The 27,103-nt window shown below is 42.2% G+C and overlaps 1 protein-coding gene across 1 annotated transcript in view; it reads left to right on the top strand.

Moving 5' to 3' along the window:
• Nucleotides 1-27,103, top strand: part of cntnap1 (contactin associated protein 1) — a 37,299-nt gene that overhangs the window by 6,505 nt on the left and 3,691 nt on the right. The window contains exons 5-24 of the mRNA XM_053640920.1: nt 12,825-12,997; nt 13,111-13,304; nt 14,201-14,354; nt 14,579-14,782; nt 14,876-15,060; nt 15,435-15,587; nt 15,758-16,019; nt 17,464-17,613; nt 17,749-17,920; nt 20,332-20,438; nt 20,527-20,649; nt 23,609-23,812; nt 24,038-24,194; nt 24,422-24,549; nt 25,084-25,257; nt 25,404-25,622; nt 25,857-26,096; nt 26,224-26,466; nt 26,653-26,780; nt 26,888-26,981. Coding sequence (XP_053496895.1) covers nt 12,825-12,997; nt 13,111-13,304; nt 14,201-14,354; nt 14,579-14,782; nt 14,876-15,060; nt 15,435-15,587; nt 15,758-16,019; nt 17,464-17,613; nt 17,749-17,920; nt 20,332-20,438; nt 20,527-20,649; nt 23,609-23,812; nt 24,038-24,194; nt 24,422-24,549; nt 25,084-25,257; nt 25,404-25,622; nt 25,857-26,096; nt 26,224-26,466; nt 26,653-26,780; nt 26,888-26,981 — 3,464 coding nt within the window. The remainder of the gene's footprint in view (nt 1-12,824; nt 12,998-13,110; nt 13,305-14,200; nt 14,355-14,578; nt 14,783-14,875; nt 15,061-15,434; nt 15,588-15,757; nt 16,020-17,463; nt 17,614-17,748; nt 17,921-20,331; nt 20,439-20,526; nt 20,650-23,608; nt 23,813-24,037; nt 24,195-24,421; nt 24,550-25,083; nt 25,258-25,403; nt 25,623-25,856; nt 26,097-26,223; nt 26,467-26,652; nt 26,781-26,887; nt 26,982-27,103) is intronic.

Genomic DNA, 27,103 nt, shown 5'->3' with positions numbered 1-27,103 from the left:
GAGAGAGAGAGAGAGAGGGAGAGAGAGAGAGAGAGAGCTGTCCTGCGGTGGGGCGCGCGCGGGGCTCTTTTCTGCATTGCGGTGCTTCCTCGCGCCCGCACGCAACTTTCCGCGGAGCGCATCCTACACCGGGAAGGACACGGTGCACCTCTGCAATTCATACAGAATAATAAACACTGACCACCAGCCCTGAATGTTTACACTTAAAAATACAAAAGACAAATAAGATCCGTTTGTGCATACATAGCTCATTATATAATTGCGTTTTAATAGCGTTTCCGCTGAGCGCGCGGCATCACCTGTAAGCGAGGACGGGCTCGTGCGTTTGCATGACGTCTAATGCAGAGGAATCCGCTGATTGTAAACTTTACGTACACAGAAATGCTCAAAGGCGGCTGCAGATGTTTTTTTTTTAAAGGGGTTGGACTGGTAGAAATGGCTGTAATTTAGGACTGACATCATGATAGAAGGCTGATTTAAGCACCTTGAAGTGTGTGTGTGTGTGTGTGTGTGTGTGTGTGTGATGGGTAGGGGAGTGGCGATATGACAAACCCCAACATATATCACATCCTAGAAGCAGTGGTGTGTCCTGGCCACTTTTAAACATGCTCCCTCTGAGAATTTACTGTAGTGGATGTCTTTTAGGAAAATACAACCACAGACATGCAAGACTGAGACTGATTAAACTAACACTGTTAATGACTTTCACTCATTCATCTTCAAAAAGAGCACTTCATCCTGACCAGGGTCATGGTGGATCTTGGGAACTCTGGGCACGGGGTGCGAACACACCCTGAAATTTGACACCAGTCCATAACACTTAAGAGCAAAAATTAGAGCCGCCAATCCATTCATTCACTGACATGTCTATGGGAGGAAACCTGAAAAAACCCAGAGGAGAACATGCAGAGAGTAACCCAAGCTCGGGATTGAACCAGGGACCCCCGCCACCCCTCACAAATATCCTTAATTATCCATTCTGCAAGAATACTAATATCATTTCTATTCACGTTGCTGTTGAATTTTTGTGTTCGCTAAATCCTGGAGAGACTGCACAACGTTATCATTGGTAACAGATTAAACGGCTCCTACAAAATCATTAGGCTTCATACTGTAATCATTCTATATTGTACCGTACTATAAATCTATATATCAACCCATTACAGTAAATAATAAACTTCTACACAACAAACCCTATTTTAAGGGTAAAGCAGCTCTCCTTAAAGTTACTATTATAATCATTATTGACTCCTTATAGCCTAGTTGTTAGCCTGTTTGGCTGATCACTTGAACTGAATGAAACTCGAACTAGTCTGCCTATAAATATGATCAACCTGGACCTAACGTGTCCTGTCGGTGGAAAGTTCTGGAATGAAAAGCAATACGGCTCTAATGAGAAGCGAAACGGAAGCTTCCTGGATGCAAAACGTTGTGAACAATAGACCTTAATGGCAAAACCGTGAGAATATATACTGTCTTGTGTATGTGGATTTGAAATGAATAAGTGCAGATTTGTCTTCCTCGTGAAGTGACTGAGTGCACAGGGTTGAGTAGTTTGTGGAACAGAGTGAAATGAGGTGAAAGAAATGGTCATCAGGAGATCTGTTTCTAACTCTAATGGCCTGTGGGAAGAAATCTGGTAGATTTGGCTCGGATGCTTTGTAGTAGGTTTGTAATGCACTGGCACTGTCTGTATCTGTATCTGTTTAACGCTCCAAATATCCATACATGTATTTAGGTTTAAACCCAAAGAGGGTGTGGCTTAAACCCTATTACCTTGCCCCGGGAAACACAGAAAGACACTAGAAAGACCCCCCCCCCAGATGTAGAAATGGCAGCAAGGTGAAGACGGTGTGTGAATTTGGTTCTCTGACAGTTCTTCAACCTCAGCTACATCACTCCAGTTCATAATTGGTCTCAACTTTAGATGTGCACATCTGGAGATAAGATTTTTTTAATCCCGCCCACACAGTTATTCTAATATATATATAAACAAATAGGTATCCTAATTTAAAGCTTACACGACCCTGACCAGGCAGTTACTAAGGATCACTGTATGGTCATGTTTTTTTTTGTTTTTTTTGTATTTTATTTTATTTTGATGGAATTCATGTAATTATAACTGTCATTTTGTTATCATGATTATCCCTTATGTTCTTTACTCCTAATTACACCAACAATAATAAACAAATCCACATACTGTATATAAATACAAGGCAGAAAGTCAGTTCAAAAAGCTAAATGCAACAACCTTTCAATTAATTTTTCGTCAAGAAAAATTATATATATATATATATATATATATATATATATATATATATATATATATATATATACAGTATCTCACAAAAGTGAGTACACCCCTCACATTTTTGTAAATATTTGATTATATCTTTTCATGTGACAACACTGAAGAAATGACACTTTGCTACAATGTAAAGTAGTGAGTGTACAGCTTGTGTAACAGTGTAAATTTGCCGCCCCCTCAAAATAACTCAACACACAGCCGTTAATGTCTAAACCGCTGGCAATAAAAGTGAGTACACACCTAAGTGAAAATGTCCAAATTGGCCCCAGTTAGCCATTTTCCCTCTCCGGTGTCATGTGACTTGTTAGTGTTACAAGGTCTCAGGTGTGAATGTGGAGCAGGTGTGTTAAATTTGGTGTCATCGCTCTCGCACTCCCTCATACTGGTCACTGGAAGTTCAACATGGCACCTCATGGCAAAGAACTCTCTGAGGATGTGAAAAAAAGAATTGTTGCTCGACATAAAGATGGCCTAGGCTATAAATATATATCCCTCCATATATATATACATATATATGGGAAGAGTGGCATTCATGTGTTTTTATTCGGAATATTATTTTAACATTTGCTTAATGTCCCTGCATTCATCAAGCCAACATTTTTACACTATTACAACATGACAATATTATCACAGTGTCTTCCGGTTGGCAAGACTGGCCTGTCTGGCATGCTTTTCAAACTTTCACATAAACGTTGTACTACGAGCAGAATTATGGGAGCACGTGATGACCCCAGAGTCTCAAACTTGATCAAGAATTTGTGCTATATTACGGTTCTCATTCAGTATTGTCATCACTTGAGCTACATACTGTATATATTCATTCTGCAGTGTTCACGGACGAATATCGTGACTGATCCGATGTCTGATGATTTGAAGTTTATCGTGTGCATGAAAGTTCGCATCCTTATTAGCTTCTTAGCCCCAGTGCAAAACTAAAAAGGCCAATGTCTCAGTTTTATCAGCCGCTCACACCCGAGAGTGTTGTCCTGGGTAAATAGGAAACCAGTCATGGGATGCTGAAGATCCTAGACGAATGAATACTTTGTAGAGGGACAACACAGCGCACACTTAAATCACATGCTTTTATGTTTTTATAGATTTAATATTTTAATTAAAAGTGACAGGAACAGAGCAGAATAACAGACTCGATACATACACAACAATGACAACGATAGCATCATGATTTCTGAATTTTGTAAATGTTGTCAGTAACTGTTATACAAGTAAGATAACAAACTAGGGTTTGGGGGTTTATCTCTTCCATATAACATACACTATATGGGCAAATGTATGTAGACACCTGACCATCACACCAATATGTGGTTCTTTCCAACAAGTCTGAAGCACGGAATTGTCTAGAATGTCTTTGTATGCTGTAGCATTACAATTTCCCTTCACTGCAACTAAGAGGCCCGAACCTGTTCCTGCATGACGATGCTCCTGCGCTCCATGAAGACATGGGTTGCCAAAGTTGGAGTGGAGGAACACGAGAGCCCGGACTTCAACACCTTTGGGATGAACTGAAACACTGACTGCACCGACATCAGTGCCTGATCTCACTAATGCTCTCGTGGCTGAATGAACACGAATCCCCACAGCCACGCTCGAAAATCTAGAGGAAAGCCTTCCCAGAAGAGTGGAGGTTAACATGGGGACTAAAAAGGTGTCCACAAACGTTTGGTCATATAGTGTACCTATTATTGAATGTCATGACAGTTTTTGGGTAACAGAGCTGCGTCTATTACATGCTCTGTCAGAAGGAAGAGAGCTGCTGGGCTGTGGTGGGAATTTGGGATGCGTGTGAGTGTGTGTGTGTTTTTGTGAGAGATCGGCGTGTGTGTCTGTGCACGAAAGGAGAGTGCACCTGTGTGGAAAGTGCTATTCTTATATCTATAGATAGAGTCGTTTTTGTCTTCCTATACGTTTCCTCCTGTCTGATGGCTTTCTGAATAATTCATAATCCTGTGCCAAAAAAATCTGCAACGAATCCAGGCTCACCCATGTGATATTTGGAAGGAAAGTATATACCTCAGACGTCCTCCAGGGACGAGCACGCTCGTCTAAAATAAGCTCTCCTGCGAGTAAGGCAGCTAATGTGGTATGCGGATGCACACTCTGAGAAAAAGTGCTGCGTCAGCCTGGAGCGGTGGGGGGGAATTTGTGTGTGTGTGTGTGTGTGTGTGTGTGTGTGTGTGTATACGTGTGAGCTTGCACATGTTCTGTCAGCACAGTGTGGGATGCAGGATTCTCCTTCATGCTGGCTGTTATTCTATCCCCTTGGCTTTGACTCTGATATCTGAAGAAAGCATGAAGGCAGAACACACATACACTCACACACACACACACACACACACACACACACACATGTGCACGCCCACACAAATGCACAGAGGGAGAAAGAGATATGACGGAGAGGCAGGGAGGGAGGGGGAATAATTTTAGAAGCTGAAAGAAAGACGACGTCCTTCTGTGAACTAGGAGTGAAAGGGAAAGGGAGAAAGTGGTGGGTCTGTTTTTAAGTATGCAGAGATAGGTGTGTGTGTGTGTGTGTGTGTGTGTGTGTGTGGGTCATACATAATTGCTAAGAGATCATGTTACACTTTTATATTTTGTATGCAGTTTTAATATACAATCATCAATCCATCCGTACATACATCCATCCATGCATTCATCCATAAAGCCATCCATCTATCCATTCATCCATCCATAAAGCCATCCATCCATCCATCCATTCATCATCCATCCATCCATAACGCCACCCATCCATCCATCCATTCATCCATCCATAATGCCATCCATCCATCCATTCATCCATCCATCCATAACGCCATCCATCCATCCATCCATTCATCCATCCATAAAGCCATCCATCCATCCATTCATTCATCCATCCATAATGCCATCCATCCATCCATTCATCCATCCATCCATAACGCCATCCATCCATCCATCCATTCATCCATCCATAATGCCATCCATCCATCCATTCATCCATCCATCCATAAAGCCATCCATCCATCCATCCATCCATAATGCCATCCATCCATCCATCCATTCATCCATCCATAAAGCCATCCATCCATCCATTCATCCATCCATAAAGCCATCCATTCATCATCCATCCATCCATAACGCCATCCATCCATCCATCCATCCATCCATTCATCCATCCATCCATAATGCCATCCATCCATCCATTCATCCATCCATCCATAATGCCATTCATCCATCCATCCATCCATCCATCCATCCAGCTACAAGGAGCTGACACTGGAGACTCCTTCCATAAATGCTAAACATCATCACTGTCATGGAAATACCGGAAAAGGGACTTGAGACTACTATTCCATTCAGCCACTGCAACTCACCTGACCATGTCACATGACTGTCTACACCTGTTCTCAATTTCACATTCATTACTGTGCACCTAAATAAGCCTCATTCTGTCACCGCACCCCTGAGAAGCAATTGCTCAGTTTCCTTCGTGTTCTTTCATTATCAGGCTTTTACTCCTGTTTTCCAAGTCTGTTTTTTTGACTTTGTTTGTTCCCTGGTTTTTGTACTTTGGTTACTCTATGATATCCTGTTTGCTGATCACCTGACCCTTTTGCCTGCCTTGACTTTGAATCTGCCTTAGGTATTGGATTTGTTTGCTGAACTTTATATATTGAAACGGCTTCATCTCCATCTCTCTGTTGTGACAGAACGTGACAGTCACAATTTTTAAAATCCACTCTGTAATTTGTTACTATAGAAACGATAATGTATTAGTATAAGCACATTAGTATAAGATAAACCTATGATTTGTTGTGGAAATACTGTCAGTGCTGTTGTAGAAAAATAATCAACTCATGTGGACCAATCAGAACCAAGAATTCAACGGCACTGTGTTATAAATACAGTGTTTGTCCTGATTTCTTCTGTTTTTGTGTATATCTCACACTAAATAGTTTTAGATCTTCAAATGTAATACGACATAAAACAAAGGCAACTTGAGTAAATACACAATACAGGTTTTCAATGATAATGTTATTTACTGAAGCAAAAACGTTATCCAATAACAACTGGGCTTGTGTGAAAATGTATTTGCCCCTGTAGTCACTAATTCCCCAAATCTATGAAGCTGCATTCGTAATGTGGTTCAGCTGGACTAGACACAACCAGGCCTGATTACTGCAAACCCTGTTCAATCAAATCAACACTTAAATAGAACTTCTACAGGATGAAGTTGGTTAAAAGGTCTTAACACACTGCCAAAGGTCAGTAACACTGCCAAAATGTAAAGAAATTCCAGAAATGATGAGGAAGAAGGTGATTGAAATACATCAGTCTGGGAAGGGTTACAAAGCTATTTCAAAGCCTCTGGGTCTCCCAAGGACCACAGTGAGAGCCGTTATCTCCCAGTGGAAAAACTCGGCACAGTAGTGAACCTTCCCAAAAGTGGCTGACCTTCCATAATTCCTCCAAGAGCACAACAACTAGGACCTACAGGCCTCTCTTGCATCAAGAAAGGTCACTGTTCATGACTCCACTATCAGAAAGACACTGCCCCAAAATGGCACCATGGAAGAGTGGTGAGGTGAAAACCACTGCTAACCCAGAAGAACATTAAGGTGAAGACCACTGCTAACCCAGAAGAACATTAAGGTGAAGACCACTGCTAACCCAGAAGAACATTAAGGTGAAGACCACTGCTAACCCAGAAGAACATTAAGGTGAAGACCACTGCTAACCCAGAAGAACATTAAGGTGAAAACCACTGCTAACCCAGAAGAACATTAAGGTGAAGACCACTGCTAACCCAGAAGAACATTAAGGCTCATCTGAATTTTGCCAAAACACACCTTGATGATCCTCAAGCCTTTTGGGAGAATGTTCTGTGGATTGATGAGTCGAAAGTGGAACTGTTTGGAAGACAAGGGTCCCATTATGTCTGGCGTAAACCAAACAGAATTCCACAAAAAGAACATCCTATCTACAGTCAAGCATGGTGGTGGAAGTGTGATGGTGTGGGGATGCTCTGCTGTTTCAACACCTGGGCAACTTTCAATAATTGAGGGAAACATGAATTCTGCTCTCTACCAGAAAATCCTAAAGGAGAATGTCTGGTCTTCAGTCCGTAAATTGAAACTCAAGCGCAACTGGATTATGCAGCTAAGACAATGATCAAAAGCATAGGAGTAAATCCACCTCTGAATGGCTCAAAAAAACAAAATTAAAGTTTTGGAGTGGCCTAGTCAAAGTCTTGACTTCGACCAAATGAGATGCTGTTGGCAGGACCTTAAACGGGCAGTTCATGCTTGAAAACCCTCCAGTCTGGCCGAAGTAAATCAGTTCTGCAAAGAAGAGTGGGTCAAATTTCCACCACAACGTTGTGAAAGTCTGATCTCCAGTTATAGGAAGCATTTGGTTGCCGTTATTGCTGCTAAAGGTGGCACAACCACATTTTAAGTTTAAGAAGGCAATTAGTTTTTCACATGGCTGAGAGGTGTTGGATAACTTATTTTTGCTTCAGTAAAAAAATGATAAATAAACACTGTATTGTGTGTTTCCTCAGGCTGTCTTTGTTTTATGGTGTACTTCGTTTGAAGATCGAAAACAATTTAGTATGAGATCTACACAAAGCAGAAGAAATCAAATACTTTTTCACAGCACTGTAGTATTATAAGAAAATTATGTGGGACCTGAAATTGTCTCTGCTTTCAGGATACAGGAGTGTCTGGCTGAAGCTAGCAAGTCCTAACACTTCTGATATCGTCTGCAATTTTGAACAGTCTTAACGAGGTTGTAACTTAAAATGCATGGACTGAGACATGAATCTGCCTTATATGTAAGCTACTTTAGGATAAAAGATTGTATATTAATATTCACAGATTTAGAGAGGTCTCAAGCGTTATTCCATTCTTCAGGTTTAATTAACGATACCGAGATGATTCCTATGGACACACTCTCCGTATATAATCGATTCACTTTAATACAAATCAACAGTGTGAAGAATTGGTTACTATGGACCAGCTGTGATTCAGTAGCAAAGGAACACACACACACACACACACACACACACACACACACACACACACCACTGCTGTCCTCTCGTACTGCTTCTGAAGGTCACACACTAGCCACTCAGGCCTCTGTCATTTTTATTCCATTAAAATGATACTGAAATGTACATCACTGATATTAGACGTTTCCATCCATCCATCTGTTCATTCATCCAAACATCTATCCATCATTCATTTATCTGACTACTTATTCCCTTTGAATGTATAGTTGGTCTATCAATACATCCATCAATCATCAATTGGTTCATCTATAGATTGGTCCCATCCATCCATCTATCCAGCCACTCATCCACAACCAATCCATCAGCGCAGTCACATGAACTCAAGTCTCTACTAGTGAACCATCGATTTCAGCCATACCTTTTTCTACCAATTTACCATCCATCCATCCATCCATCCATCCATTCTTGTAGTCACAAATACTCACCTCTACATACAGTATGTCTCTCTGTATAAATTTCCCTATCTATTCATCTGTCAATCCATTTTTCCATCTGTTCCCTTTCTATTCATCCATCCATCCATCCATCCATCCACCCAGTCTCATCTACCCACTTGCCCATCTATTCCATTATTTATGCCTCCATTTGTGATGACTGTGCATTTCCTGTATATAAGGCTTTCCATCCATCCACCCCTCATTCATTCATTTGACTACTTTGGGTCAGTGGATTCCTGTCAACCCATTCTTTCATCCGTCAGTTTATCAGTCTATTGGTTCCATCCATCTAACAATCCATTCATGCAGAACCCATCCACCTATGGAGTCTCAATCTGTTACCTATCAGATTTTCTCAGTTCCCTCTCCATTCATCCATCCATCCATCCATCCATCATGTATTATTTTGATTACTTGTACCCTCTTTATTTATAGTTGGCTTGCCAATGCTTTCATTCATCAATCAATTTATCTATCTATTGGTTCCCTCTGTCAATCCATCCACTCATCCAGAACCAATCCACCTATGGAGTCTCATAAATCCATGTCTCCATTGGTCAGCCATCAATTTCCTGTATGTTCTGTCTCCATCCATCCATCCATCCATCCATCCACCCACCCATCCATCCTTTCACCCATCCATCATTTATTATTTTGACTACTTATTCCCACTTTCTTTACAGTTGGTCTGCCAATATTTCCATTAATCAATCAGTTTATCTAGGTATTGGTTCTTATCCATCTACTCACCCAGAACCTATCCACCAATCCATATCTCCATCTGTCTGATCCCTCTCTATTCATCCATCCATCCATCCATCCATCCAGTATGCATTGACCTGTCTAGTCAGCCATCATTTTTTCTAGCAATGTGCTTGCTATCATCCATCCATCCATCCAGCCATCCATCCTTTCACCCATCCATCATTTATTATTTTGACTGCTTATTCCCTCTTTCTTTATAGTTGGTCTGCCAATCCTTCCATTCATCAATCAGTTTACCTATATATTGGTTCTTATCCAAATACTCACCCAGAACCCATCCACCAATCCATATCTCCATCTGTCTTATCCCTCTCTATTCATCCATCCATCCATCCATCCATCCAGCACCTTAAGCCTTCTTCCATCTATCTCTTCATTTAATCCATTCCTCTGTCTTCTTCAGTCAGGTGTTTCCCTTTATCTCTTCATTTAAATTCTCTGCCATATTGAGAGTAGGGGCTGCTAAACGGAGATGATGAGACGCTGTTTATTCATACAGTAATAAACGAGTGCTGTGGAGTGATGGAGATGAGGGTTGAGTTTATCAGACTCTTCTGTTTAGATTAGGCTGAATTGTGGCTGCTTCTAATTGAAGAAGGGATTTATATAAGTGAGGAAGTGATGCTATGCCACGGAAAAAGCAAAGGAGACGGTCGTGAGTTACTGCACACACATACTCCTGTATCGAAATACAGGCAAGGGCAGAGATTTTGGGTGTTAACATTATTGTCCTTAATACAGATGGATGAAAATGGGTTGAAATGAAAATGGGAATTTTTAACTGTCTTAGACAGATCTACGATGATTCCCGTGAGAGGTGAGGAATGATTTGTTGTAGAGGTTAGATTCAATTCAGCCCATGTTATGACAAAAAGTAGGCCATTTACTTGACGTGGTAATGGCAACATTTCATCACTCACAGATTTTATACTAAGGAGGGAGTGTCACCTTGTGTCTGGATTGATCTTGCTCCATTAGTGTCCAGTAAAAGTATGGACATTAGCATTCAGTCAGCATTAGAGAGCAGTGCAGCTAAAGCAACTTCACCACCACGTACATAAAATGTCCTACAGCCTTTTGTGCAGGACAATCTACTGCCAGTGACACTAAAATGAACCCTCATACTTAAATAATGAGCGACTACAGTGTGAAAATCTTATATATACAATCACATGGAGATATTTTGTCTCGTCCTGCCTGTCATGGTATATTACAAGCAGTGTCTCACAATTGCATTTGCCAAACGCACTCAGTGATACTTCCTGTAATGTGCACTGAGTAGAGGGTGTGGCAAGACACAAGTGTGCTAACTCTGTATAAGCTTTATTTGGGTGAATCCAAACAACATGTTAAAAAAAGGATACCAAAACAAAGGTAAATCTAAAAACCTGGGGAACATGAAAAATATGGAAACAATGTTGGGACTTAAAGATAATATACTTAATGAAAGTATGATACTACTTCACCACTAGAGAACACTTCACAACAGAGCATACATACCTGTATACAAGCTAGTCAAGGACTAACACAGAACAGGTGAACACAGTTGGGTAACAAACCAATGACAAGACGGGTGGAGACGGAACTAGAACAGAAAACAGAAGTAGATGATGTCCATCACCATGGGAACAGTGTAGCAAATTGTTTGATAACATTTAAGTGGTGATGCATGAATTTATAATGTATATCCCTGTTTGTACTGGATTAAGCTTTCGATGGCTTTGGAAAATTATTTCAATGATTTTAATAAAAATGGAATGAATTGTTTACATTTGTTCATATCACTCATCTATCTATCTCCTGTCTATCCGTCTAGCTCTTGTCTGTCCATCTATCCATGCATTTATACATCGGCCAATTTCATGTCCGCTTACCCATTTACAGTACATCTCCATGCATCCATCAATTATCCAGTTGACTATTTTTTCATTCTCTGTCCACATAGCCATCCATCCGTCCATCCATCCGTCCATCCATCCGTCCATCCATACGTCCAGCCATCCGTCCATCCATACGTCCAGCCATCCGTCCATCCATACGTCCAACCATCCGTCCATCCATACGTCCAGCCATCCGTCCGTCCATACGTCCAGCCATCCGTCCGTCCATCCATCCAGCCATCCGTCCGTCCATACATCCAGCCATCCATACGTCCAGCCATCCGTCCATCCATCCGTCCATCCATACGTCCATCCATACGTCCAGCCATCCGTCCATCCATACGTCCAGCCATCCGTCCATCCATACGTCCAACCATCCGTCCGTCCATACGTCCAGCCATCCGTCCGTCCATACGTCCAGCCATCCGTCCGTCCATCCATCCAGCCATCCGTCCGTCCATACATCCAGCCATCCATACGTCCAGCCATCCGTCCATCCATACGTCCAGCCATCCGTCCATCCATACGTCCAGCCATCCATACATCCATACGTCCAGCCATCCGTCCATCCATACGTCCAGCCATCCGTACATCCATACGTCCAGCCATCCGTCCATCCATAAGTCCAGCCATCCATACATCCATCCGTCCAGCCATCCGTCCATCCATACATCCAGCCATCCAACTAACCATATAGAATACCTGTTAGCTCAACTGTCCATTTGTCTGCTTAGTCTCTATTCATCTATTAATTTATCAATCCATTCAACTAACCATCCATCCATCCATTCTCATTTATCTACCTGTCCATCTATGCATGTCTACATATATCGCTTTACTCCTCTATCCATTTGGCTACTTTGTCTCTGTAATTGATCTTTTTGCCATCCATGCATCCATTACCATGTGTCTCCTCTACTTGTTTCCTCAACGTTATCCATCCATCCTCATTTGTCTACCTGTTCATCTATGTCTACCTATCTCTGTTTACCCATCTGTCCATTTGTCTATTTAGTTTCTAGCCATATATCCATTATTCAGTCCATCTAATAACTAACCATTCATCCATCCAGCTAGGCATCCATTCATGTATCCCTTCATCTATCCACATAGTTATCCAATCAGTTCCTGTTTAATTAATATTTGAAATTAACCATGTCCAGTATGCTCATCCATGTCTTCATCTCTGCACAATAACGATGCCTAGTTATTCATTTCTGTTTAACACATTATCTACCTTGTGGCCGAAGGTGTAGTTTGAAATTAGTTCTTTGTTCCCTGAGAAATATCAATCTGATGTTATCAAGTTTTTTTTTCATGAAATGCAGAACCGAGAAAGTCTAATGTCATGCTAATGTCTCAATCTATTGTAACGATCAATTATTTCTTCCTTCTCTCTCTCTCTCTCTCTCTCTCTCTCTCTCTCTCTCTCATTCAGGACCATGTTTAGACCCGATTATCTCGCCACTTTATGCCTCCTCTTTCTGGGCCTCCTCCAGATACAATTTTCTCTACTCTGCTCATTTTGCCAAACTCCATGGTAAGTTGCCAGATCAGAGGCTAATTACATCTTGCCTGCTCATCTTGCCAATAAAATGTGTAAGCTTAAAATAAAAATGGCAGGATAAATACAACACTTATGTGTATGTGTAGGGAGCAGTGGCTGGTCTCCAGCGCCCGGAGACACACAGCCATGGCTGCAGATCAATCTGGGTAGAAAGTATCGGATCGTCGCAATTGCCACACAGGGTACCTTCAACTCCAACGACTGGGTGACAAAGTACACACTGCTCTACGGGGACCGTTTTGATGCGTGGACTCCTTACATCATGAAAGGAGGCAACATGGTAATGTCAGCATGTGTTTAATGTTTTTTTTTTTTGGGTGCGTAACAGAGTTGGAGCCTTGACGTTAAGATCTTTTGTCGTCTTTCGTGATCCTCAAAGGTACGGTGTGCCTGAAGGCGTTCCTTCCATCCAAATAAGAGCTAGTCATTTGCTCTTGCTTAAGACTGAAAACCCCAGGGTCTGACAATATACAGAATGTATTGGGGCGCCTTTATGGAAGATTTATAAATCATTCAAAGAGGTTTTAGGAAATAACTGAATGTCCACATTTAGAATTCTTTTAGGAAGATCCTTATAAATGACTCCCCAGGTCAGGATCATGATCTTTTTCCATCATGTTGTCGATCATAATCGTAATATTCCAAGACTAGTTTGCACTGTAATTTGACACCCAAGAATGACAGGTTCTCTTGCCTAGAACTAAGGGGCTTAGCCCAAACATGTTCCAGCATAACAATGTCTCTGTGGACAAAGTAAGTTTCATGAAGACATGGTAAAAAGCAGCATCCTGCACAGAGACCTGACCTGACCTCACTGAACACCTTTGGGATGAACTGGAACGCCAACTGCATGCCAGGCTTCCTAATGTTCTTGCGGCTGAATGAACACAAAGTCCACATGAGTGGGCAATAAATTGCCAGTAGGCAGAGGAGGGCTTGTTTCAAATAGAAAGGTCATTAAAATGGTTGGGATTAGGGTAAGGGTTAATATTCAGCCCATTTGGATCTGGCGCCAGTCTGCAGACCATTCTTACCACTCTTAATCTTTTTAGAGTTGGGGTTTAATGGAGTGCAAGTACATCAATCACAAATGCCTGGATTGTTCAGACATTACAGATTTATTGAGACTATATGTTTGTTATATAGATAAAAGTGGTCTTCTTTCCTTTTTCTCAGACATTGCCTGGAAACTGGAACTACTATCAGGTGAAGAGGAATGTCTTTCACTATGCCTTTACTGCTAAACACCTGCGCCTCCTGCCTATGGGCTGGAACACGGAAAACGGTGGAAAGATTGGCGTACGGCTCGAGGTCTACGGCTGTCCCTATGGTAATGAGGGCTATACGTCTATATAAGATGGAGTTCAGTGATTCAAATGTAGCTTCAGATGCATTTGATTTCAATTCTGGTAATTGCATTTTTTTGGAAAGCCGCTCGACAAGGTAGTTTCTGTCAACAAAGCATAAAAAACAGACAACATTTCCATATTTTATATTCTCTTAGCATATCTGATTGCCTTTCTCACCTTTAACCTCTGACCCACTGGCCTCTAGACTCATACGTGATGCATTTTGAGGGGGACGACATGGTGGCATACTCCTTACCTGGTGGGAAACTAAGAACCTTGCAGGACCACTATGCTTTGAACTTTAAGACTCTCGAGAAAGATGGTGTGCTACTGTACAGTGAGGGCATCCAGGGTGACTCGGTCATGCTAGAGCTGAACACCGGACGACTCTACCTGCATATGTCCCTGGGTAAAGAAAGATCAAGGGCTATAGGCATATAGATATGGGTTTTGAGGAAAAAGAAATTCGTTGTGTTGATGATTTCACTGTCTGATTTTACAGGAAGCAGTACAGTGCACAACATGGATGGCATGACCACAGTGAGGCTGGGGAATTTACTAGACACACAGCACTGGCACTATGTCACCATCAAACGCTATGGCAGAGACCTCAACTTCACGCTAGACAGCCAGACAGAGAGAGTCCTCCTCAATGGCGAGTTTAACTACCTGGACCTGGACAACCAGGTGTGTTCACTAGGCATGACAAATCAAGTGGCTGAAGGAATATACTGGATTAGGTCCATTTTTGGTCCATATGCTGTATTTGGTCCATATACAATATTTGGTTAATTTTGGTCCATATACCCCTATTTGGTCTATAACCAAAAATGAGATATTTTTATTTTCTCTGAAAACTGAGAGTAAATGAGCAAGTAATAAAGTAGTAGTAGGTGAGAATTCCGATAAACCAGAAGTGGTCTAATATTCTGATGATGGGGACATCCGGTGGTGTGGGGTGGAAGTTTCAGGTCAAAAAAATGACACTTATTTTAAGTTTTGTTGAAATAAGTGTCACTGGGACTTTAACTAAGCTCATTTATTGTCCATTTTCTCTTCAGATATATGTAGGTGGCGTTATCGAGAAAGACTCACCTCACCTGCCAGGTAAGGTCAACTTCCGTGGCTGCTTGGAGAATGTCTTCGTCAACGGAATCAACATCATTTACAAGACCCAATACCAAGATCCTGATGTACGGTTCGCTCCCAAAAAGGTAGCGTTCTATTCCAATCAGTTACCTCAAGGGCATTAATGATATACAGTACATTAGCTTGACACTTATTTTGGTGAATTGTCATTCTATACGGGCAGGATAAAGACCAAGGAGGATTTTTGTAGCACATCCTGTGTCTCAAACCCTTTCGTTGTTTCATCCCATCATAGAAAAAGATGCACTACACGTGCCGTGACCTCCTGTGGAGACCCATGACCTTCGCAGGGCCCAACAACTACCTCCAGGTGCCTGGGTTCTTTCGAAAGAGCCGACTGGCAGTGAAGTTCAAGTTCCGGTCTTGGGACTACACAGGATTGCTGATGTTCACCAGGTTTGCTGATGAAACGGGCTCTCTGGAGCTTGGATTGAGTGAGGGTCAAGTCAACATCACGCTCACACAACCAGGGAACAAGAGACTCCGCTTCGCTGCAGGTAACATTCACGTCTGACCGCTGATCCACCTAAAGTTCAAGGCACCAGTCTCCAATGAATTGTAATAATTTGAAGATTTTCTTGTAGGTCACATCCTTTATAATTGTTGGAGATTTTTGGATGTGTGAGTTTGGGTCTTTATGTTCTGAGAGAAAAGACATGAAAACACACCCACTGGTTGCATTTATAACGTTCTCTAGAACGTTACTCCAGAGGTTAGGAGCAATGTAAGAATTTCTTTTTTTCTCTGGCTGAGCTTCTGAGAGATCCTTGAGATTAAGAGCAGCTCTTCTCAGGATGGGGTATACTGCCTCAGGATATAATGTATATCAGAGCTAAACCATTTAGGGCTTTGTAACAGGACACTGTAGTCTATGTGGAACTCGCCAGGCACTATAAATAATGTACTTTGACGTTCTTTTCCTGTTAAGCATGTACACAGTCCAATTTAGAGGCATGTTATGCAGTCATTCCGAAGTGTCTCATAGGGATAGCATAGGTCGTATTTTGGATGTTAATTTATAGTTAGAGATGTTACACTCAGGTCCCTAAATGCAGCTTTTGCTCGTGCGGTCACATCAAGTTCTAGGCTAAAATGTATATTGAATTAGATAACAAAGTTTCCATCCACAAAAGCTTCATGGTAGTGTTGAATCCTGCTAAACTGGAATCATTATAAAATCATTATTCTTGTACATAATCGGTGTGAAAGTCAATGTTATGCCTGCAAATGACATGTTTAATGGATTGCATGGGCCTAAAAGGGAAAATTGTTGGACAATATAAAACACTAGTTTAAAAATTTGATGCAAAAAAAAAAAAAGGGTCACATCTAGACCAGGCAAGATGGTATACGCTATATGGCCAAAAGTATGTGGATAGCTGACCATCACACCCATATATGGGTCTTCCTCATAGTGTTGCCACAATGCGCTTGGAAGCCAATAATTGTATAGAATGACTTTGTATGCTGTATGCCTTCACTAGAAATAAGGGGCCTAAACACCTCTGGGATGAACTGGATCATCGACTTCAGGGCTTCTCACCCAACATCAGTGCCTGTTCCCACTAATGCTCTTGTGGCTGAATGTGCAAAAATCCTCACAGCAACGTTCCAAAATGGAGGCTGTTATAGCAGCATAGGGGGTGGGGGATATTGGGTGGGGGGGCGTGGTCAAGTCCATATATTAATTCCCATGATTTTGAAATGAGATGTTCAACAACACATATAGGTGTGATGGTCAGGTCTCTACATACTTTGTCAATATAGTGTATGTCTATGTAACCGGAGCATCTACTTGTGTCTGGAGCATGATACTCCAACCGTTTCGGATTACTCTAAATTGAAGTTACATAAACACTTGTTTTGATGTGTGTTTTTTTTAATCACGAGCTACTAATATACAATCACTCCAACGTCCCATTTTGTGTGGCTCGTTCCAAGGATATCGTTTAAATGATGGTTTCTGGCACACGGTGGATCTGGCGGCCAGAGACAACTTGCTCTCAGTCACCATCGACGAGGACGAGAGCTCTCCACTGAAGATCACCAACCCGTTCATGGTTCGCACTGGAAACACCTACTTCTTTGGAGGCAAGTAATGACAGCAATATTATATATATATATATATATATATATATATATATATATATATATATATATATATATATATATGTTTTTCAGCAAGCTAGCAGAGCATGGGTGTGATTAGTTTTGTTTTTGGCTCAGGCTGTCCTAAGACCAACAATACGGCACGCTGCGTGACCAAGCTGGCGCGCTTCCACGGCTGCATGCAGCAGATCTTTATTGATGACGAGCCTGTGGACATCGACGTGATGCTGCAGAGGAAGTGGGGCAGATACACGGAACTACTGCTGGGGACATGCGGTATCACTGACAGGTGTGTGTGACAATCCATTCCTGCTTGAGAGGTTTGGTTATGCATCCCTAGTTTGAACAGTGATGACTGACAAATCTCAAAATGTCAAAATGTAGGTAAATATTTAATAGAAATCATATGCGGACTGAGACTGCTGGTGCAGCTGGTTGACTTTAGAGCGCAATAACAAATGAAGATAATAAAACACATTTATATCCTGTTTAAACCCCTCAGAGTCTGTTCCTGATATTATATCTGCATGACTAAATGTCCTCTAATAAAGAGGTATTCATCTTGTAGATATTTGCCAGACACTAGAGATAATATCTGGTGTTTTCCATACAGTACATAGAAGTCATGTGGGCACCCATATCATAAAACGTATATAGTATATAGTAAATCTAGCCTACGCTATCACCATCAATGTGTGTATGTGACAATCTCAGGCATGTTTAACAAATCTGAGACAACACAAATAGTATAGAGGCCACGTAGATCCAATAGGAGTCGAAGTGTTTGGCTTCCACACAGCTCATTGCCATTTTTTTTCTCTAATAACAGTTTGACCTTGTGATTGTTTTTCTTTGCCTTACTATGGTTACTACCCTTTTTTTTTACTCTGTTTTCTAGTTAACAAAACAGCATTGCATTGGATTTTTTCAAATCTGTTTTTAATTATTTATTATCTAATTATGTAATTTAATGTCGGACTGTTAAAGTAAGCACCCCTGCGTGCTATCGATGTTGTGGTGCTGTTGTGTCTGTGCTTCATGAAGCAGATTCATTTCTATTTATATGGACGATCGTCTTTAATGATACAATGACGACATACATGTCTTCAGAGAGAAGCATTCCGCTTATGCTGCTTGATTCACACAGCTATGAGTCTGTCTCTCTCGGGCTCTCTCTCTCTCTCACACACACAAACACACACACACACATACACACAAGATGTTGAAAAGGGGTTTCCATGGAACCAGTTCAAGAATGAAAGCATTTCCTACATCAACACCATAATATGCCTAATAGAGCTGACTCACATAGCTCTCAATATTCTCAGTGTGTGTGTGTGTGTGTGTGTGTGTGTGTGTGTGTGTGTGTGTGTGGTACAAAAACATTTCTTTAATGTTTTAAACAGTGTACAAGCACTCCCAATTTACAACCCCAATTCTGAAAAAGTTGGGACAGGATGGAGAACGCTAATAAAAACAAGAGGAGTGATTTTATGAATGTACTTTGACTTGTATTTAAACAAACAAACAAACAAAAAAAAAACGTATAAAGACAAGTTATTTGATGTTTTATCTAATCAAATGCATAGTTGTTTGAAGATAAACGTTTATTTTGAAATTGATGCATGCAACACGTTCCAAATGAGTTGGGACAGGGGCGATTTAGGACTAAAAGCGATGTGAGAAGTTGAAATAAGAAGGTGACGTGAAGCAGGTGAGGCGATCGTCTAATCATAGTATATAAGGAGCCTCCAAAAAAGGTCTAGTCCTTCAAGAGCGAGGACGGGTCGAAGCTCGCCGATCTACCAACAGATGCGTCAGAGAATACTCCAACACTTTGAGAAGAACATTCCCCAAAGACAAATCGGTAGGATTTTGGGCATTTCACCTTCTACACTGCACAATATAATTAAAATATTCAAGGAATCCGGTCAAATCTCGGTGCGTAAAGGGCGAGGTTGAAAACCGCTTCAGAATGCGCGTGATCTCCAATACCTCAGACGTCACTGTGTTAAAAACCACCATGAGTCTGTAATGGAGATCCTCACATGGCCTCGGGAATACTTTGCTAAACTTTTGTCATTCAACACCATTCGCCGCTGCATCCACAGATCCAAGTTAAGGCTTTACTACGCAAAGCAGAAGCCGTACATCAACACTGTCCAGAAGTGCTGATGCTGTGATGTCAGCGTTTTGAAAAACAGGTGACAACGGAGTTTTAAAATTTCCCCACCTTTCTAAAAGCTTTGTTTTTAATGCATTTTAATGCATTTTTAATGCAGCAAAAACTAATACGGTTTCAAAAATATCCCTATACCTACAGAAGGGGCCTTAATATACTGTATGCTTCCTTCTAGTATTATTTCTTGGTCCAGATAGCACTATGGCCCCAAACACTTTGACACACTGCATATCCATATTAATCATCTGGATGAATAGATATTTTCTTAAAGGAAACGAAGATAAACCAGAAAGTCTTCTTGTTGTGCCTCATTGTAATAGAGGAAAAGCTCTATCTTCCTTCACCTGAGAAACACGACTTACGCAGGACTGTATATCAATTTCCATGCTGCTTAGAAGCTTTCTTGTGCAAATATAGCCTTGCTACACAAAAGAAATGATTGACTTTTAGTGCTGTTCTGAGCTTACTGCTGTATCAGCCAGGCTCTAGTGATTGATTTATGGCTTGGTGATTTTCAGGTGCTCTCCAAACCCATGTGAACACGAGGGCAGGTGTATTCAGTCCTGGAATGACTTCCTGTGCATTTGCAACAACACAGGGTACAAAGGAGAAGTGTGCCACAACTGTAAGTGCCACTTTCACAACGCTGTACTTGTTAATTAAATGGTCTTGTACTCCGTTTCTCTGTCCTCACAATGTCCTTTTCTTCTCAGCCGTCTATAGGGAGTCGTGTGAGGCTTACAGACTGAATGGAAAGTATTGGTCAGGCAACTACACCATAGACCCGGACCTGAGCGGCCCACTCAAGCCTTTCACTGTCTACTGCAAGATGAAGTGTAAGACAACATTTTCTCGTTGGTCATGGTGGCAGGGTTTCTTCACATTTGACGGCTAGAAGTCTGCCATAAATAAGGTATCAAGGTAATTAGTATTGGAACTAGAAGTAATTGCTAGAACCTGACAATAACTAGAGCACGATACTAGACACATAGATCAACTAGACAATGCTAGACTATTAATCATACAGTATGTAGTACAATGTAATACTGGCCTCAAGAGTTTGGTGTGCAAGACAGCTTCAGGGCTCACGATTCAATTATGCAGTCTGGTTACTGCCTAAGCCAAGTTTCATGTGTTTTCCCATCGTCCCCGTGGGTTTCCTCTGGGTTCTCCAGTTTCCTCCCACGTCCCAAAAACTTGCCAGTAGGCTGAGTGACTAATCTAAATTGGCAAATTGTTGTGAATGAGTGTGTGAAATGCCTCGTGATGGACTGCTGTCCTATCCAGGCTAATATTCCATCCTTGCCCTCAGTTTTTCAGGGAGTGATGTGGTCAGATCCATCATGGCCCTGACCAGGATAAAGCAGTTCATGCGGATGAATGAATGGCAAGGGGTAGAACTAAGATGCAGACATTCTTAATCTGGGGAGGTGGATCATTGGGTACTCACTTCAGGGATTAGATCAGTGGCATTTTTATGTAGATTATATTCCTAATCCACATAAAAATTCAAACAAAATTTTTTAACCTCTGTTTCATTTGTAGCTTCATAGTCATAATCCTGTACATGCTCTCTACAACATGGGGTGCAACATAACAGCATTGTAGATGTACACAATATGTCCACTCTTTTGAATGATACTGAAAAAAACGAGGGTGCATGGTGGCTTAGTGGTTAGCACGTTCGCCTCATGCCTCCAGGGTCGGGGGTTCGATTCCCACCGTGACCACGTGTGCGTGGAACATGCTGCGGGGGTTTCCTCTGGGTACTCCGGTTTCCTCCTGCAGTCCAAAGACATGCATGGTAGGCTGATTGGTGTGTCTGTAGTGTATGAATGGGTGTGTGGATATGTAAGTGATTGTGCCCTGTGATGGATTGGCACCCTGTCCAGGGTGTACCCTGCCTTGTGCCTGATGCCCCCTAGGATAGGCTCCAGGTTCCCCGTGACCCTGAAAAGGAGTAAGCGGTATAGAAGATGGATGGATGAAAAAAACGATGCCGTAAATACACATAGTAGCCCATTTTCCTGCTATTAAAAGGTAGGAAGTGTGAATCACTGGATCGTTCCAGTAAATGTTCAATAGTAATGAGTGTAAAATCCCATTTGCATAAGTAATTTATTCACACTTGATTTAAATTTACATTTATTAATTTAACAGACGCGACAGGAAATATAAGCAAAGCGGTATATCAAGCAGAGAACAACACAAGTAGTGCTACCATACAATATTTTTAATTGAGTGCTACTGCACACAGTATAGGTGTAAGAGCCAGTGTAAGTGCAGATGTTTTTTGAGTGGGGGCAAGTTAGGGGTTAGTTAAGTGTTCACGGAAGAGGTACGTCTTAAGCCGTTTTTTTGTAAATAGTGACGGAATTTGCTGTCTGGAAGTTCATTCAACCATTGAGGGACAGTCAGTTTGAGGGTTCTGGAAACTCAGGCATCGGTCGTTAACTTATCACAGGTTGCAGGAGGGAACATAAACCTCAAGGAGAGTGTTGAGGTAAGGGGGCGCTGTTCCAGACAAGGTCTTGTACGTGAGCATCAAGGCCTTGAGTTTGATGTGGACGGCCAGTGGAGGGAGATGACGAGGGGTGTGACGAGGGGTGTGGGTTTTGATGGAGCTGGCTGGGAGGACCAGTGGTAGTGTGTTGCAGTAGTTCAGTTCTGAGATCAGAAGAGCCTGGACTAGTAGCTGTGTGGCCTGATCAGTGACATAGGGTCTGATTTTCTTGATGTTATACATTGTGACCTTACAGGACCATGCAGTTGTTGAAATGTAGTCACCCCAAGGCTTCTGGCTGTCCTGGTTGGCTTGGGTGTGGTCGAGCCTAGCTGTACGATGAGGTTGTTGTTGATTGAGGGGCAGGCAGGGATGACGAGAAGCTCAGTTTTTGCCAAATTGAGCTTAAGGCGGCATTCCTTCATCCAGTCTGTGATGCGTGCTGAGTTTGATGGATCTTAAGGCTGGAAGCAGTGATATGAGAAGCCATGAGACTCAATCACAGGCCCCAAAGATGTAGTATAAATCAGAAAAGAGCAGTGGGCCCTGAACTGATCCCTCGGGAACCCCACTAGTGAGTTGCTGTGATTCAGATACCCCTCCCCTCCATGATTCCTTGAAGGATCCGGCTGAGAGATGGGATTCCACCCAGCGCAGAGCCGCACCGATGATGCCTAGACCAGAGAGAGTTGACAGGAGGATCTGATGATTTACAGTGTAAAAGGCAGCAGAGAGGTCAAGTAAGATGAGGACCGATGATCTTGAGGTTGATCTTGATAGTTGTAAGGCTTCAGTGATAGATAGAAGAGATGGAAAGCAGTGATGGAAAGAAAGCAGTCTCCGTGGAATGACTGCTTCTGAACAAGAATTCACATACTTCACATAAATGATACTAGATGTCCTAAAGATGTCCATTCACTCAGCATATTTCAGATGTCAAGTGTGTTTTGTGCTGTTATTTTTAACTACACGAGAGCGCTCAGGCAATTAAGCAAAATCATTTTCTATGAAAGGCTCTGTAATGAGCTAATCAAGCACTAGAAGACTAAACACAAGCCTGCTTGCTCACGAAATCAAATGGAGCCTGATGAGAAATCAGATAATGAGCTTCCTCACTCATTCTTCAAACTCTTATCTCTAAAATGCAGCATTATTGTATATGTTAGTGTGGCTCACTGGACAGCCTTTATGAAAATGTACACACAAGCACACTTATTAAATATCTGGAGCAGCAGCTGGATCCTTTCTGAAATACATTCCTCGGCTCATTAAGTCTGTTTTCTGTTTGTCAGTGAACAAAGCCTGGACGATTATTGAGCATGACCGCCTCGAGAGAACTAAAGTGACTGGCTCCAGCTTGGATCGGCCATATATAGGGGACGTCCGGTACATGAACGCCTCGTGGGATGAGGTCACTGCTTTAGCCAACACGTCGCTATATTGTGAACAGTGGATCGAGTTCTCGTGCTACAAGTCCCGCCTTCTAAACACTCCACGTAAGTGTCTGATTGGATGACCATAGGCTGACCGTAATAGAGCAGATCTTTAATAAAAAATTTAATCTATGTACACTCTTAAACTCAATATGGTCTGAATTCTGGTGAAAATGGCTGATGTTATATTCAGAAAACTAATTAGACATGAATTTTAAGATATAAGGCAGAGTACATACTGCTCCATTGATACCGCTCTGCTTCTTAACATCCTTTTTCCTATATTAGATGGAAGGCCTTATAGTTTTTGGATCGGCCGGCATAACGAGAGTCACGAATACTGGGGCGGGTCTTTCCCTGAGAGTGGGAAATGCGGCTGTGCGATCAATCAAACCTGCACTGACTCCAAGTTCTGGTGCAACTGCGATGCAGATTATCGCCAATGGTAAGAGGGAGAAAGAATGAATATACAGTGTGAATGAATAAGTGGGTGTAAATATATAGAAAAATCCTCATAAATGAGCAAAAAATACATGAAGTCTACAGAGAGCATGTGCCACTATCGTTCGACAGCATTAAATTGTATTTAGGGAAGGTTACTCAAAAGAAGGGTACTCGTAATTGCTTTTGGGCCATCACACATGCTAATTAGCTTGCTTGTCTGTTAAACAGGTATGCAGATAAGGGCTACCTGATGTTCCGGGACCATCTGCCTGTCAGGAGAGTTGTAGTCGGCGACACAATCCGCCCAGGCTCAGAGGCCCAGTTCAGCCTCGGACCACTGCGCTGTTCTGGAGACAGTGAGCATTCTGCACCATGCTCTAAAAATAGTCAGAGTATAATTATGTTAGATGTTTCTTGCCAAAACATGTTGTTGCCACATCATTTCAAATGGTTTCTTGCTATAACCAGTCATTTGCTTTACAAGTGACCTAGACAAAAGGATACATTTATTTGAAACAGCAGATGAGATACTGATGTACGAAATATTGAACCTTGATATTGACCTCCATAAATAAGTAATGTCTGTTTGACTGACAATGAAATTAATGTACTGTACATTTTTCCATCATTATTGTTTGCCACTAAATAATTAACAATAAGTACTGAATGCCCATTTGATTTCAAGCAAAAGGCTGGTCTCTGACTCTGGCTAAATTGTGCACCCAGTCAGTGGGCTAAAATTGACAGGAAGTCTCACAAGACACTGGTGGGACCTTTACTTGTCAGGATTGGTACGATTAATAATGCAAGGAAAGGCATTAGGAAAGTCCAGGAAGTGTGTTTTATTCTATTTCTGAAGACTATTTAGTGTTTGTGTCTTGCTCTTACAGGGAGTATCTGGAATACAGTAGCCATTACCAAGCCCACCTATATGACCTTCCCCACCTTTAAACCCGGCATCAGCGCCGACATTACCTTCCACTTCAGGACCTACCGCACCAACGGGGTCTTCCTGGAAAACTCAGATGACCATCTGCGGAACTTCATCAGGATCGAGTTGAACTGTGAGGTTTCAAACAAAAGCAATAAAAAATATATAATATAATAAAAATGCATGTATGCGGAGGTCCTCATAACCAGGAGGAGTGCTAAACATACCACACGTTCACAGCTCTTGTTCTTTGTCGCTCACTCTCTCTCTCTTTCTCAGCCACTACCGAGGTGGTGTTCATCTTCATGGTGGGTGACGGGATTAGGAACGTGACCCTGCGCACCACCAAACCTCTCAACGATAACGAGTGGCACTACGTGGAGGCTGAGATCAATGTCAAAATGGCACGGCTCAAAGTGGACTTCTATCCCCCGGCTATCCACAAGTTCCCCGGTCAAACCTACATCACCATGGAGTTCACTCAACCCCTGCTCGTAGGTGCGAAAACAAGTTAGGGTGGCGTTTCGGATAACGGAAATGTGAAAGGTATCACATTTCGGTTCACCCACGGTCGGGGTGTTCGGTTTTATCCGCAGAGGGATGGTACTGTATATGGCTGCAGGTTTTCCTTCCAACCAAGCCGGAAGGAGCCTATGGAGAAGATTCCATGTCAGATTATTTCAAATAGTTTCCAGCCATTAGGTCTCTGAAGACTTGTTTTCCTTTGTGCAGGCGCTGCAAATCACACTCTGAGGCCCTTCTTGGGTTGCCTGCGTGGCCTGCGAATGAATGGCGTCCCTGTGGATCTGGAGGGGAAGGTAGACGAGCGCACTGGGATCCGGAGGAACTGCACTGGAGCGTGTCTTAACGCCTCCATCCCCTGCAGGAACGGAGGGCAGTGCATCGACGGCTACGCCTCATACTCTTGCGACTGCAACAACACGGCCTTCGACGGTTATTACTGCCAATTAGGTGAGTCATCAAATTCTTTTGCATAGCTTGTCGTTATGGATGTCCTGTATAATATCTTGACAGTAAGAACCGACTCGACTGTGCAACTGTAATTCTGGTCCATCGCTACACTCTTGTCTGGTCTCAGATATAGGAGCGTTCTTCGACGTGGGTGCTTGGCTGCGCTACGACATCCGTAAAGAGCCCATTTCAGAGGACGCCTGGTGGGCTAACTTCTGGATCGAGCCGCACTGGCACAACTTCACGCTGGGCTACAACACCACCACCGATGACATCGAGTTCAGCTTCAGCACCCAGCAGACTCCGGCCGTCCTGCTGTACATCAGCTCCTTCCACAAAGACTACATCGCTGTGCTGCTCAAGAAAGATGGTACACACATTCACACAAACACTCTCACACACACATTTGTTGAAATGCCTAAAAAACTATGACCAAAATAGTCAAATATCGAACTACGGGACAAATTCATACTCTTACAAGATCTTAAAAATCCTTTAACCAATCATCAGGGCAGCTATTACATTACGGTTGCTGATGAGGTCACTTCCTGTCCAGGTACCCTCTCCCTGAGGTATCGTCTAGGTTTACTAACACATAAATTTCAGCTGACCACCAGGAACCTGGCTGACGGCTTCCCTCACTTTGTCAACATCACCAGGCACAACTACACAGTATGGACCCAGGTACGATTTATAATGCCTAAAGGTGCAGTAGTTTAAAGAAAATAACAAGCGGTGTAGCTGTAATGCATCCCCACATCTGTGTACACTAAAGTGTAGCTGTATTTTAGGTGGATTACATGGAGCCGTGGGTGGAGAGATTAACTCTCGGGGAGATTCCCAGATTTGACTCGCCGAAGAGTATCTTTCTTGGCCGCGTCATGGGTAAGACAAAGACTGACTGTTCTTTTGTTTGTAACTGTTTGTGTTCCTCAAACGCACTAGCAAATTGAATCTTTAAAGCTGCAGTATGTAACTTTTGGGAATTTCCACATTGGAGAACCCTC

This window comes from Ictalurus furcatus, chromosome 2 (assembly GCF_023375685.1).
Source record: "Ictalurus furcatus strain D&B chromosome 2, Billie_1.0, whole genome shotgun sequence".
Classification (NCBI taxonomy): Eukaryota; Metazoa; Chordata; class Actinopteri; order Siluriformes; family Ictaluridae; genus Ictalurus; species Ictalurus furcatus.
Note: the sequence above shows the minus strand (reverse complement) of the source record. Positions and strands in the feature narration are given on the sequence as shown.